We start from the raw sequence: 14,438 nt of genomic DNA, 5'->3' as shown, positions 1-14,438 counted from the left end.
TTCGTGTGTCGGCCCTGGAAATGCCTGCCGAGATAACAACGGGGAGGCAGAGTGAGGAATGGGCTGGATTTCATGTGGCCGCAGAGAAAGAGCTCTGGTTTAGAATCATGTGAAATTTTGAGTGTGGTCTGCGGCGGCTGCGCACGCATGTGTGCCAATATCTCTGTGTATTATGGAGACACACTCACACAGGCATTCAACCTCCCAGAAGAATAGCCACATGTATGATGCAGTGTGTACTTGCCCTTTTGGCCTGTTTAGTCCAGCGGGGATTTGCTCCATTGGAACTGTTTGTGTCTTTGTCCTCATGCAGGATTAATGAATGATGTACTTTGACTCTGTGTGTACATTAATACTCTTGTTCGCCCGGAGAAAGGCTTCAGATGTAATACAGATCACAGTGCACTCGACTTGCAGATCACACATGACTTGTTGCTGCGTCTCAGTGATTTCACTGTGTCTCTTTCAGCTGTCGGCATCCAGATGAAACTGGATTTTTTTCAGAAGAAATTCTGGACAGCGAGCAGACAGGTACGCACGCATTAACACGCATCCTGCATCTTTTCACAAAGACTTAGTCAGCAAAATACACATCTGCTTATGCATTACATAATCTAATTAATATATCAAGTAAAATACCTAATTTTGATGCATAAACTGTGAGTGTGACCTTACTAATACCTGCTCAAGTGTGGATTATGTGTAAATCTACTTGCCTTTTTTTATGGTTTCTCTGCTTAAATTTCTGTGCTAATTTTTATTATATTTTTTTTTGTTACAAGAACATATTAGACATAAATCTGGTCTGTGTTTTTTCCGTGAAATGTGCACATTATTTCACCCAAGTCATAATTGTTTTTCACCTGACAGGTCAGATTTATCGTCCATTTCCTGAATATTTTGTCATGTCACCCACATCAAACCAGTGTTATACATATATTTATATATTTATTGTTGCAGTGCGCAGCATTAGATGGAAAATGCTCCATAAGCTGTGACGATGAGGTCAGTCAGCTCTCCTTTCCCCAGCCAGTCACACCTTTCACAGATCTGTCACGTTGTCATTTTGCAACTGCTTTAACATTTTTTTTCCCCCATTTAACAGAACATTAACTGCTACCTCATTGACAACAACGGCTTCGTTCTGGTAGCGGAGGACTACACTTTGGTGAGACGTGCAGACTCGAGGAGACGCACCTGCGCACAAAAGGACTGACTAATGAAGACTCCCCTCCCTTGGGATTGCTTCTGCTGTTTTGAAATATTCTTTTTTATGGTGTCGCTGTTTAGAGTGCCCTCAATAAGACATTGTGCCGCCCTAGCATATACCCTCTGCTCCGTCACCAGGCAGGCTGTCACTCCGACTTAGGCTCATCTAGAAGCCAGTCCGCTGGCTGTCACTGCCCTTCTCTTCCCCTGCATGTTCTTTTCATGTGTCTCTCGTGCGCTGGCGTCCTGCGTTTTATTTTGTCTTAATTTGGAGACGATGGAGCATTTGGGGCTCATCTCGTTGCCGTCGCCTAACAAGGCGATAGATCAAAAAGGTTGCATTGAGGGGTCTCTAGTAGATATGTTGAGGGGAGCCAGGCTGTGTCATTTCAGGTCTTGCTGTGTGTGTGTTTTTTTTTTTATTGGGATCGGGTGAGATCACGTGAGTCAGGATGCAGCCAGATAGGGTGGGATTCACTGCCTCCCAGTGTCAGTAAAATTAGGATGCGAACAGAAAAATCATTTGCATCATTAGCATCTTCACAATACCTGTCACATTTTCGTGCAAATCTGAAATAACCACTAAGTTTGAGCGTTCAAAACATTTTTCAACAAATGTTTACACATTGAAAATTAAATCAAGATATATTTCAGATGACACTGGCCACTTAAACTCCTTTGAACAGAAGGTCCTTCAGTTGCGTCCTGCCCCTGAAGCAGCGTTCAGGGGGCCCCAGGTTTCTCAGGTTTTTTCATATTGTAACGGTAGGAAACGCAGCCTTGGAGCTTAGTGCACTCTTAAACGCTTTGTTCAATCAATTGTATCCAAAGCTAACCGAACGCGACCACACCGTCGGATGGTCAATACATCAAGCTCCGCTCGGAGATAGAAAATCAAGTTCACTCAGGAGACATCCTGTCGGCAGAGGACTGCGCAGCGTTCTCAGAGGATGGGTAGCCGTCTTTAAACCACTTCAAACGCGGGCTAAGACGTACAAGAATTTCACAGTGCATGAATGGAAAGAATTATTATTTACTGACGATTTGTGGCAGCAACAGGAGGGTGTGCGAAAGGAGAAAGGAGAGAGAACGGCTCAAACCCACAGCTAAACGTGGTGGGAATATTCAAGTGTGGGGGTATTTTGCATAACTCCGGAGTTCCACATTTGCGCTAAGTCGACTCCACCCTGACCAAGGAGACGTAGCACTCCATTCTTCAGAGGCACATAACAGGGCCTTGTTAGTATCTTCGTGCCGAAACGAAAGTGTCATAAACATAAACTGTCAGAAACATTCCTCAGCAGTCACGTGGATATTTGTTTTGACAAATCTGGCCATTTGTTTTGACAAATCTTGCTGAGTTTGGGTTGTCATATTTCCTCTACATTTTACAGATTTAAAAAAATAAATGTAACAGATAGCAATGTTCAGATCAGTGAATCATTAAAACATTTGTTAGTTGCAGGGATTCCAGCTATACTAACATTACTTTTTTTTTCTTTTTTTTTTAAAAGACGATATCTCCATTTTCTTTCCTCAGACTGGCAAGTTTTTTGGCGAAGCAGAAGGAGCCGTAATGAGTAAGCTCCTGCAGATGGGCTCTTTCAAGAGGTGAGTACTTCAGATGTGCGCGCGCGCATCTGGGCGAATGTGTGTAACATCAGGCGGGCCGCAGAATGAGGGCACGTCTCCCCTCCGTGCTGACAGCTCTTAACTCGGCCAATCGTGTAGAGCTATTCAGCGCTGAACTCTGACCCCTCACTCAGCGGAGTTCTCCATTAGGGGATTACGGCAAATCTTTTCCTGAAATGAAAGAGTTGGGGGAATCGAATCGAAGTCTCACACACACACGCACACTCAAAGACATATAGATGTGCGCACTGAGCTCATTGTAAAGCTGCGTCTCCTGGAAAACACCGGGAGCGGTGGGTGGTAACATTCTGCAATTAATTTGGAAATTTAATCCAGAAACATACCTTTCCCAGTGTCGCAGAGCAGAAAAGCAGAGACAGACACATGCAGACGGTTTGTTAGCTGGAGCGAACACCCAAAGTGGAATGGCTTGAAATTAGTGGAATCACAACGTGGTTGCAAATCTTAGTTGTAAAATTTACGTCGCACAGAAGCTCACAACCGCATCTCCAGCAGTGCGGCAGGACTGCGCCCAGCAGGCACTTCTGGCTTCGGGACGTGGGTGAGGAGATTTTTTGCCATGCTGTCTCAGTGTATAAAAATCAGCTGCGACAAATCATCCCACAGCTATGCAACCCCGCCTGTATATCATAGGGATGAGCCTCGTAAGCTGACAGCAAATAGTTTACAGACCCGTGCGCGGAAACAAAGGGGCCTACAAGTGCTTCTCTCTGTACCTTCGATGCCGGGCGACGAGGGAGTGTTTAAAATTGACGAGGACGTATGATGAATGAATAATATGACTTGTGTCGGAGGAGTATTAGCGTGATGAGTAACAGGGCCTTTAGATCTTAGCGCTAATGAATCCAGCATGATGTGTCCTAACCCCGGTGCCATCTGCGGAGAATTAATATGTCGACGCGCGGTGGACGTTTTAATATCGCCGCCGCTTAAAGTCGACACAAGCTGTCAGCCTGAATCGCTTTGGTCGGCATCGGGAGTGTAGACGGAGACGGATGACGTTCGGTCACCTGGAATTATCTGTCGTTACCCGAAAGCAAAACAATAGAAAGAGACATTTATTTTTAAAAAGGTGCTGATTTTGGGTACACACTCATATATAGTAATCAGGCATCCACGCAAAAGTTTTGCTGCTAACGCCATTATGTGGCCTGGCTTACAACTAATTGGTTCCTGGCGGCGCGTCGGAGCTGTGTGTGTCACCGGTGCTGTGATTGAGGTTTTGAACGCCGCCCAGGGCTACGGATACACCGGGCCCACTCAGAAATCGCACACATGCTCGGACAAACGTTCACACACAAAGCCCCGTCGAGTCAATAGGAACTTGTCCAAAGGCTATAAGAAAGAGGAACCTCTTCAATAACCTCGCAGAGACAGAGCTAGATCTCACACCCTCGGGGTCCACTAAGCCTTTAAATCCTCTGATATCCCCTCCAATATCCCCAAATCGTCTGCACACGCGCGCACACACACGCGCACACACACACACACGCACACACGCCCACCTTCCTACATCGCTTTAAGGAACCTCTCGGGAAGCTCTCGGCTTTCATTCGCTTTCCCGTTCCCATTCTCGCTGTGTTCATCGAAATATACTGTCGGTAGGTAAAGTGTCCGCTATAGCAGAGGTGGGATCACTTCTTCCTGCTCCCACACAGCAGTCCAACAGGCCCCGCAGGCACGAAGCAGTAGAGAGAATGTGTGAATCCAGGCTTAGATCACCGCATCCGCTGCTGCATCATCCAAACATGATTAAGACACAGTCAAAATATGAGAACTTTTTTCTTTTCATTTTCTTTGTCTGACGTGCTTTGTCTCTCTTCTCCATCTTTAACTCCTCAGGGTCACTCTGTACGACTACCAGGCTCTGTGTTGGGTCTTTTCGGAGAGTAGTGGCAGTGGGCGCAAACTGTTAGACGTAAGTGTTGCATTTTTGAAGACATTTTTTACCAACTCCTCACCCCACCAAAAAAAAAAAAAAAAAAGTATGTTGCGGTCAATATTTTCTCTCTCCTTGTGTTTTTCTTTAGCCCTACTTCGCCTTCTTCTCAGCTGTGAAGTGGATCATGACAGAGCTCGTCATGTAAGACTTCCGTGTGTCTCTTTTGTAACAGCGTAAACTCTCACTGCCTTTGAAGGCCCCGGGTAGCGGCCTCTCCGGTCTGAGGTTAGCTGTGTGTTTCTGGGCACACTATACAGTGCACCATGCGTATGTTTGTTTACTACGAGCGCCTCCGTATGCACGTTGACGTGATCCTCAGTGATCATGAGCGGTAATGGCTACCTGATGTTTCCTGTAGCGCGGGTATTCCTGCGATGCCTCACTGTGGTTGCGGATCACCCTGGGTGGTCCGTTGTCGCCCCGGTGCATCATGGGAGGATTGAGGTTGTCAGTGCTCGTTTGAGCATTTGTCACACGGACATTTTCGCCTGCTTCATTTTCTATTAGCGTTGCACTCGTCAATGTGGGAAGACGAAATAATATTGAAATACGAAAATAATAAGACGGGCTTTCTTCACCGAAATGTTATTACTTCACTCATGTCATCTTTTGGAAGTATTTATTCTGTGATTAGTTAACATGGAAACGTTCACACTAGATATTTATTTGTGCCAGTGAGCAAGATTAAAATTCTTTGCCTTTTAAAATCCTATTATTTGCCAGTTTTAGTCCTTCAGTGGAAACAATGAGTGGAATGCAGAAGAGTGTTGCAGTGTGTATTATATAAGCGTATGTTGAAGTGTGTCCTCACGCTGGATGTCATCTCCACATTTAGATTCCTGGTCGAGTTCAACTTGTACAGCTGGTGGTACTCTGACTTCTCGGCTAAAGGTAAGGGTCCACTCTTTCGGGGATGTGCTTGTTCTCAGCTCGCTGTCTGACGGATACTCATGCGGACACGTTACAGATATAGCAAGGGTTCACGTACAAACATGTTTTTTTTGCAAATCCTGATAAATAATCAAGTCTATCCGTACATCGTATAATAAAAAGAGATGCTCAAATCATATTTTATAGCTTGATAAAATAACTTGATATACTCACACAGTCCTTAAATGATATAAGAAATAATAAGGATCAGTTTGACTGTACATTTGTTCATATATGTATTAGTATTAATCTTGTGCTTTTATTGGTGTATATTTTTCTCAAAATAAATACCAAAGGTAAAGTTTTTTAGAAGCACTTTCTTTCTTTTTTCTTTCTTTCTTACCAGTTTTAATCTTGAATTTTAAAGGAAGACAGATGATAAATAAAAATAAAAATGGATAGTTATCCCAGAGCTCTGCACACGAGTTGTGTTTGAGTAAATGCTGCATGCAGTATGTAATTTATAGAAGTCATTATAGGATTCTACGGACAAAAAAAAAAAAACTTCCGAACTTTGAAGAACAATACCACTTAAAGTTATTCTGACTTTATTGATAGAAACCTCAGTCTTTAAAAAGTGACCAAGACCATGAATGAGCTCCAAAATGTTCATGAACAGCTTTCAATTTACTTTACGTATGTCCCAAGTAGCTGTTTTCTTTTCTTTCTCTTTTTTTTTTTTTTTGCAAAAAGTGTGGAATGAAAAGAGGTTTAACAATTTGTTCAGTCGTTAGAATACGCTCATTGTGCTAAACAAGAGCAACACACCACCTAAAAATCTATTTGAGACATTCTGACGTCTTGTTCCTGAACTAACCTTGTGCAGCAGAACCCTTTTTCCTTTTATATACGGAATAAAAAAAATATGGCTTTTGTCTATTTTCTATTTTTTACATACTTTTTCGAGCTCATCTGTCAAAAAAACTGACATTTCTGTCTTTATTATTAGATTTATTTCTTTTTTCGTGTAGTCCTTTTGAAAAGATACTTCTCAGTTCTTTTTTTTCTATTTCATTTTTTTTTTTTTTATTTATTTGGCATACAGAACAAATATCCTGTGTCCACAGCCCTGACCTCACGTCTCCGTCTTTTCCTTCTCCGCACCATTTCCTCTCGGCCTGAGTCAGTGTGACCGCTGGAAAAACAAAAAACAAAAAAATAACAGAATAAAAAGGCGCAATCCAAACCCTAAAATTAAAACAAGAAAGGCGCACGATTACCTCAAATGACCTCACTGTTGCAGAGGTTACGTGTGCGTTAGTACACACATTTGTATTTATTTGTGTGTCCAGAGGGGGTTGTCCACGATGGTTTTATGATCTGCGAGGATGTGTGTCAGACCGTTAGCGGTGGGAGGCAATATCCGCTCGGTTAAAGGAGAGAAAGACCTTTTTCTCCTCTTCTCACTCTGTCTATCCATTTTTTTTTTTCCTCTTGTCTCTCTTTGGCTTTGTGTCTTCTCTTTCTTTTTGCTCCCATGACTGAACGCACATTCTTATATGATTACTGCCAGGCTGTGATTGCTGTGATCCCTAATACTTTATGGAGTGCTGAATACTGTTTGCCTGTCTGAAATGAAAGCCACGCTGAGCGGCGTCGTGTTGTAGTTTTAATTCACACCGCAGCTAATATGAAAGTATTTTTTTTTATGCGCGAGAGAAAGAAGGGGCGTCGGGTGGGAGAACCACAAAATTAAAGTGTATAAAATGCTTTCCTTGCACACTTTAATCCTGAATGAGGTGAAGCCGGGCATCGCTGCTCGCCAAGCAGTCGAGACAATTTCACAGCTGGCTAGCCTCAGGTCTTAGCAGCACTTTCTGTATCTTTTTACAATAGATACACAGGCCTGTGACACATAGCTGAAACACTCACACTTAGCTGCCCGTAACCCAATCTACGCAGCCTCTCGAGCTGAACTAATCCCAGACGTTTATACATGTAGCCTGCGTTACTCACATCCATATACTTTATGTACAACAGACGCACACGCACAATAACCCTGCAGACTCCCAGTCCTTAAACAGCACCGTTCAAATCATAATCCACCGCCTTTAGAAATGTCGTCAAATCATGTGGAGCGGTCTGATTAAGATGGGCATTTAAGTTCTCTGTCTGCATTAAACACGAGGCCCTTTCTCTAATGGGCCCATTTTTTAAAAAAAGGACTCAACCGTTCCACCACCCTGCAGTGCTGTTTCAAACCTCTTGGTGGCAGGAGAGTTCAAGCAATGGCGTGAGAATGGCTGGCCTAGATTTTACCCTGGAAATATTTCCGGCAGGGCCGAGATGCAGCCCTGGTTCAGAAATGCTGTTTTCTTTCAGGCTGGTGCATTGGCAAGAGATGTGGCGCGTTTCATCATTTGCTTGCACCCTATTTTAAAATGCATGATTTGACTTTGAAACGGTTGCTCTGTGACTTTTCCACCAACTTCGACTCACTCCTTTGGCCCTTTTTTCCTCCCCTTTTATTCGAATTTTCGCTTTGTTTCGCTTTATTCTCTCTATGTCCTTCCTCTCTCCTCTCTTTCTTTTCTTTTCTTTTTTCCATTTCCTCATTTCCTCCCTGTCTCCAGCTCAGAGGATAGGCCGGTCCATGCAGGTGCCGTGTGACACCGAGTACCCCGCCTTCGTCTCCGAGAGAACCATCAAGGAGAACACGGGCAACGTCGACTGCGACGGCTGCATCAAGTACGGGACACGCAAGCAGACACGAGCTGGCGACGGCTCAAAGCGACAGTTGTCTAAATATACCCCCCCCCCCCGTTTAAAGAGTAGGACTTGGTTGGTTATCCTCCTCCGCTGTGTGCCATAAAACAAGCTAGCAATAAAAAACGAATTAGCCTGCTATCTCTCATCTGGGTGAAAATTTTTTATCTCCGTAATCCCTGATAATGAGAAACACGCTCAAATCGTTCGTTGTCTGTTGAACACACTTTTATCCAGACAATCCGTCAGAGACACGCACGCAGACACCAGCGCTGTCCTCCGGCAGTCTGAAATACGAGGCATTTAGAGATGAGGGAGAGAAGTGGAAAAAAAAAAAAGGGCTTCCTTTAAAAATGGGAAAATGAGTGTGGTCCCCATTAACAATTTGGGCTTTTCTGTCAGGCAATTGTGGGGTGTTCTCTGGATCCCTCGAATGGGCCCTTCATTGCTCCCAGCTGTGGAACTGCCAGGCCGCGCAGAACGGCTGTTTGTTTGTGTGTGTGTGTGTGCATGTGTGTTTTCCTTGTGTGTCTGCTGCCGGTATAGCCCCACAAGGTCAGCAGGGTAACCACTGCCCTGGGTGCCAGGACTAAAATGTGGTTGGGGATGCAGTCAGGGCCTAACACACATACTGTACACACACACACACACATGCAAATAGTCCCTTCTCAGACACTCACACACATGACAAAAGCGCGCTGCAGAGGAGAACGGCCTCGTCACCAACGGCGACACCAGGGCCGGTGTTAGCGCGGGCAGGGCTCTGAGCGACGCGTCGCCTTTAAATAAATCTTTTTTAAAACGCCATGAATTTGACAAATGTAAAATGGAGCTTTTTATTTCGGCTACGTGGAATTTTATAGCTCATATTTGTAATAGAGGATATTGGCGATAAACATCTGTTTCACGTTACAGGCTGACTGAGGCCTTTCTCTCATATTTTCATTGGGACACGTGCGCGTGCTTTATGCTCTAGGAAATATACCCCGAGCTCTCGCCCGTTAAACCTCCCTTATATTTTTTGACTCTACGTGTGCGCTTGTGTGTGTGTGTGTGTTTTTGTATTTACCCGTTACTTCCTGATCGGTGTGACGGAGCACACGGGAACATCCAAATCCAGTGAATGCTGTAATGGCTTAAGTGCCCATATAGGAAGATTTAACCCCCACTGCTGCACTTCCAGCTTCTCCAGACTGAAACATGAGATCCAAAGAGAAAGAGTGTCTCTCAGATCAAGAAGGTCTTCAAGGGGACTATTAGAGACAATACTCCTGGCCGTATATCCTTCCACTCCACATTCTTCTTTTCTCTCTCTGGGCCATGACAAACGAGTCGGCTGAGAGGTTGCAGCGAGCAAGAGCTTCAGCTCCGCAGTCGTACATGTAGACAGACCTTGACATGTCTCTATCAAGATAGAACGGCAAAGTAGTTCATGTGGTACAGTCATAGCTTATCTACTAATTAAGTTCCATCAATTACCCTTTTTTTTGTAAACAATCTCTTAAATGTTTGATCAGAATAATTTTATTCTAATGTTTTGTTAATTCCTCATGTCAATCAGGACGTTTTCTTATTTACAGAGCCCCCCAAATGTCCACGGATCATGTGAAACCTGTCAAAAGTTTTAAAAAAAAAAAGAGTCTCCCAAAAGCAACGTGAGACCTGGAAATAATATGACAGCAATTCTCTGAAAACTCATCAGTCTGTTTCTTGAGATTTCACTGGCCCAGTTTCATCCCAGTGAACTAGTAATTGTCAAATTGCGCACAGTAATTACTGGTCAAATTTCCCAACTGTGATGACAGATATTTCTAAATGACCGTACGGCCCATGCAGTCATGGTTATGGTTATGGCTGCTATTAAATTCTGGGAAAAACACGGACATTCTCCACGGGACGTATAAAAACATTACGTTTAGCCAAACCTGGGCGCGGAAGGATTTTTCCACGAAACGCCGCTACTGTTCTGAAACAATAGCAAAGGGCCTCGAACTTCAACGCGCATTGTGAATTTTTCTCATCGAAAATCATTTGTGAGCGGATTGTGTGACTGTTCTGTCGTCGGGACTTTGAGGACGCGGTAGTCTGTCATCGCATCTCTGTGTGTTGTCTCGCGCAGCACTTCTGCTCGATCGTCCACGCGATTCCCTTCTTCTCGCTTTCTCTCTGTCTCGGGTCTCTGTGTCATGCAAAGGCTACTCTCGTCCTGTGTCGTTCTCTAGCTTCCCTCAAAGCAACATGTGTTTTCATGCTGTCAGAAATCGACACGCCACGGCATTATGAGACCATGCCGAGAACAAATCATCTGTGCTTGAGAGAGGAGTGTGATGTGTGTTGGCTGTGTGTCCGCACACATCCTTGTGTCTGTGCGGTGCGGTGCTCCCTTTTCCCAGCACTGGTTATGTTCAAGGCCAGCAGCTGTTATGTCAGGCCATGTTTGAGTCTTCGCTCTGAGAACACTTGCTCTGCTTTCTGTCAGTGGGCAGCGAGCGCTGGACAGGGGTGAGTGCGTATTATTAAACATCATCAGTTCCTAATTCCGCCCCTGATTGGAACTGGCTTGGTGTATTTGCCGGGGTTGGTTTGCTCGGGTTTGGTCGGTCACGGTGGGATCAGCGTATTAGCGTGCGGTGGATCGGTGCCACTCGTTGGACCGGGCGCCGCTTGTGGTCGGGTTAAATTGGTCGTGGTATTAAATTAGTAAAGATGGAAATATTCCCGTGGATATTAGCTCTTTTTTTCCTGATTTTTTTTTTTTTTTTTGTGCAAAGTTCGTGCGTGCGTACAGTTTTTCTGCATCTGTGTGTGTTCACTCGGTCACACGTGCATGTTTTTATATGTGTCTGATAAATGCTTCACAGTGGATTCAATAAATCACGCAGCTGCGGCGGAGGGGAGGGGGTGAGAGAAGCGAGAGATCAAGCAGGAAAGGGTGATAGAAAGAAGAGATCATCTTTACGACCTTTCTTCTTCATAAAGCTTATCCGCCGACATAAATCACTGGCCAGGAGGCCGAGGCAGGGTCCGATCTCTCAGGCCAGTAAAACGCAGCCATGGGAAGCTATGAGCACAAACGTGTGGTTCCCATTTGTCTTGCCCTTTGGAGTGTTTTATATTCGGCAACACTTCATTGGTGCTCGCCTTGGAGAGGACAGAGCGCGGCTTAAAGGGAAAGGAAAGGAAAAGAGCGAGGAAGAGGAGGATGTGTGTATTCGTCGTGTGTGAGTCCGTTGGTGTGTCTGTCCGTGTCCATTGACAGCTGGCGGTGAAATGTTTCATCCTCTTGACACGCATCCAGTTGAGTCTCTTCGGTGCATCTCCCCTCCGCCGCAGCAGAATGTGAACACTCATAAAACAAATCCTGTGGCACACATGGAAATTTACATCATGTCCATGCATCTTGACTCCTCTCCAATCTCTCAGCCCTCTCTTTTTTCCTCCTCCTTTCTTTCTTCCTCATCCCCCCCCCCCTTGTTTCTGGATGTCTCCCCTCCCTGTGATTGGCAGGTCCTTTGTGATTCAGCAGATCCCCAGCAGCAATCTCTTCATGGTGGTGGTGGACAACAAGTGTGACTGCAGCATGTTTGAGCCAATCACCATGGACCCCATCGAAATCATGTATATCCTTCACTGGCCAAAGATTGGAGGGGTGCCATTGGTGGGATTGTCCAAGAAAAATGTGCTAACCATGTGCTAGGTAGAGGAGTATTGGGCATAAACTAATAAATAAAAGAAGGAATGATTACATTGATGGTGCTTGAAGGCCCTTTCCCCCAAAACGTCTTCCCCCATTGAGAAAAATATCAATATTACCTTATTATGTTTCTGATGGCTCGGCCCGTCCTCCACTACCTCACGACTTCCAGTATTAAAATTATTATAGCCTGTGTGGATCTATCAAAATAACTGTTCTGGAAATGAAATAGAGCATTTTAATATTTGTGAAACCCTTGTTAAGTTTGTTTGCCCTCTACCCCTTGTGAAAGCGAGTGGGGTTTGAAAGAACTTCAGTTTCACAAGTAACACAAGCTGGATTCTCCTACAATGCGCACTTCTTTGAAATTTCATGCAATACACTCACGCTGTGTATATACTTGTCCGCCAGTGTTTATTTTCACGTGGAGAGCTCTCTGTAGCATAAAGCCTGCTATTCTGTTGCCACGCAACAAGAGAACACTCTTCAAACATTGCTCAAAGTCGTCTCTTTTGTCTTTTTTGTGCAAAAGATATCTTTGCCTCCGGTAGAATGCCCTTCCAACGTGCACTCAGAAACATGCATTCCTTCCATTACAAAAAAAGAAAAAAGAAAGAACTACACTCCGGCAGGAAAACACCCTGCGGATTGTACGCACTGTCTGTTGTTGCCTTGACCTCAGCTGCACATAATGAATCTCTCAAGTGCGAGAGACTGAAGATGCAAAAGGACAGGCGGCGCCCAGACACCTGCCACCCTTTTCACCCAGAGGTATTTTGCGCCACAAACACACCCCCGTCGACTAATATATCACTTTCTTTTGTTACAAATGTTTCTTTTTGCTCAATGGGACGTTCCCCGTCTGTTCCTCTTGTGTAGGAGAACTCGATGGAGTGTGGAGGAGCCGCGAGCCTCGCCCCGTCTCTTGCGGCAACTCTGCTTTGTGTACTCATGGCGCTGTTTCCTAGGTGACCAGAGCTGGCTACACCCCTCCGTCCACAGCTTGACTTGGATTGGCTCAGCTTGGCATGCAACAAAATTGCAGCGATGCCACCGAGGAAAAAAAAAACAAAAAAAAAACACTCCGGCCCCGTATAGAATTGTGCCCAATTTCAACTCGCCACCTGCAGAGTCCCCAGCCCTGAGGTACCTCCCTAGAAGGTATATATTTGAAAGGATTGATAGCTGTTACAGCTGTTAAGTAGTGATCATTACGGTGCTTTACCACTATCGCATGAACTGAACACAAGAGAGGCTTTTGAGGAGAGTCAAAGTTTAGAGACACGTAGAAATAATGCAAACAGTGCACCTCGTAGCTTAAAAACAGCACAAGTGGTCTAGTAATACCCACTAACTAACAGTTCAGTCCGTTTAGGTAGCAGCTAAGCCCTGGGGTTCGTAGCTTGGCAGCTTGGAACTGGGCATTACGGCCACGTAACACCCATTTGAAGACAAGAGAACAACAGGTGCATCTTGTCCTGGCCCACTCTGACTTTTCATGGACAATACTGATTCTGATAATAATACATAAATTAAAAAAAAAAAAAAGATAAAACTGAAGATCATTATATGTGGCTGGGGTTGTGATGAAATGTTTGTCTAATGATGTTTTTTTCAAGACGAGAAGAAAAAAAAACAAGTTCTATAAAATATATGAAGAAGAAGAAAAAAAAATAAAGAGTTTTATTTATGATTTGCAAGTGGTACCCATAAACTGTGACTATGAGATTTCGAGTCCTCTGATGTGAGTGGTCGTTAATATTTGAGCTTTGCCTTATTGAACGATATTGGTCCTGTTTGTGTACTTTTGAAATAAAACGATGTTTAAAATTTACGCTGTTGTGGAAAGTCGTGCTGTTGAAAGGCCCTCAGCAAAGCAGACCTTGAACAGAACAATAGGCCTAATATGAACCATCATCACTATAGATTGCTATGTCGTTCTCGTTGGCAGATTTGACTGATTAATACGGTATGTGCTCTTAGTGTTTGTGCTGTGGGGAGACGTTCAACTGCTTTTTGGCCTCCACATGAGCAGATATGTGGCCAGTGTGTGCGTGTGTGTGCACATGCATGTATGTGTGTGTGTGTGTACATCTGGTGCTTCCTATCTTCTGTCATTCATGCACCCCTCTGCCCCAAAGGCTTACCCCGCCTCCCCACCCAAAGAGACAACAAAGACCATGACACCAGAGCTGAAGCCCAACCACAACATACATCTGTATTTGTTTAGGAATAGACACTAACCATCATTCAGCATTTTCTGATGTACAAATGTGCACATACGGGGCAAGAAACCGACTCTTC

At 44.5% G+C, this 14,438-nt stretch overlaps 1 protein-coding gene across 2 annotated transcripts in view; it reads left to right on the top strand.

The window, feature by feature from the left end:
* Window positions 1-13,968, top strand: part of LOC125013968 (voltage-dependent calcium channel subunit alpha-2/delta-3-like) — a 119,413-nt gene extending 105,445 nt beyond the window's left edge. For both annotated transcript variants that reach the window (XM_047594951.1, XM_047594943.1), the window contains 11 exons: window positions 470-531; window positions 961-1,005; window positions 1,106-1,168; window positions 2,750-2,820; window positions 4,705-4,780; window positions 4,893-4,945; window positions 5,640-5,695; window positions 8,308-8,422; window positions 11,948-12,060; window positions 12,823-12,905; window positions 13,014-13,968. In XM_047594951.1, the coding sequence (XP_047450907.1) occupies window positions 470-531; window positions 961-1,005; window positions 1,106-1,168; window positions 2,750-2,820; window positions 4,705-4,780; window positions 4,893-4,945; window positions 5,640-5,695; window positions 8,308-8,422; window positions 11,948-12,060; window positions 12,823-12,905; window positions 13,014-13,106 (830 nt within the window). In that variant the 3' untranslated portion in view covers window positions 13,107-13,968. The remainder of the gene's footprint in view (window positions 1-469; window positions 532-960; window positions 1,006-1,105; window positions 1,169-2,749; window positions 2,821-4,704; window positions 4,781-4,892; window positions 4,946-5,639; window positions 5,696-8,307; window positions 8,423-11,947; window positions 12,061-12,822; window positions 12,906-13,013) is intronic.
* The last annotated feature ends 470 nt before the right edge of the window (window positions 13,969-14,438 follow it).

Source organism: Mugil cephalus, chromosome 1 (assembly GCF_022458985.1).
Source record: "Mugil cephalus isolate CIBA_MC_2020 chromosome 1, CIBA_Mcephalus_1.1, whole genome shotgun sequence".
Classification (NCBI taxonomy): Eukaryota; Metazoa; Chordata; class Actinopteri; order Mugiliformes; family Mugilidae; genus Mugil; species Mugil cephalus.
This window is presented reverse-complemented; position numbering and strand designations above follow the sequence as displayed.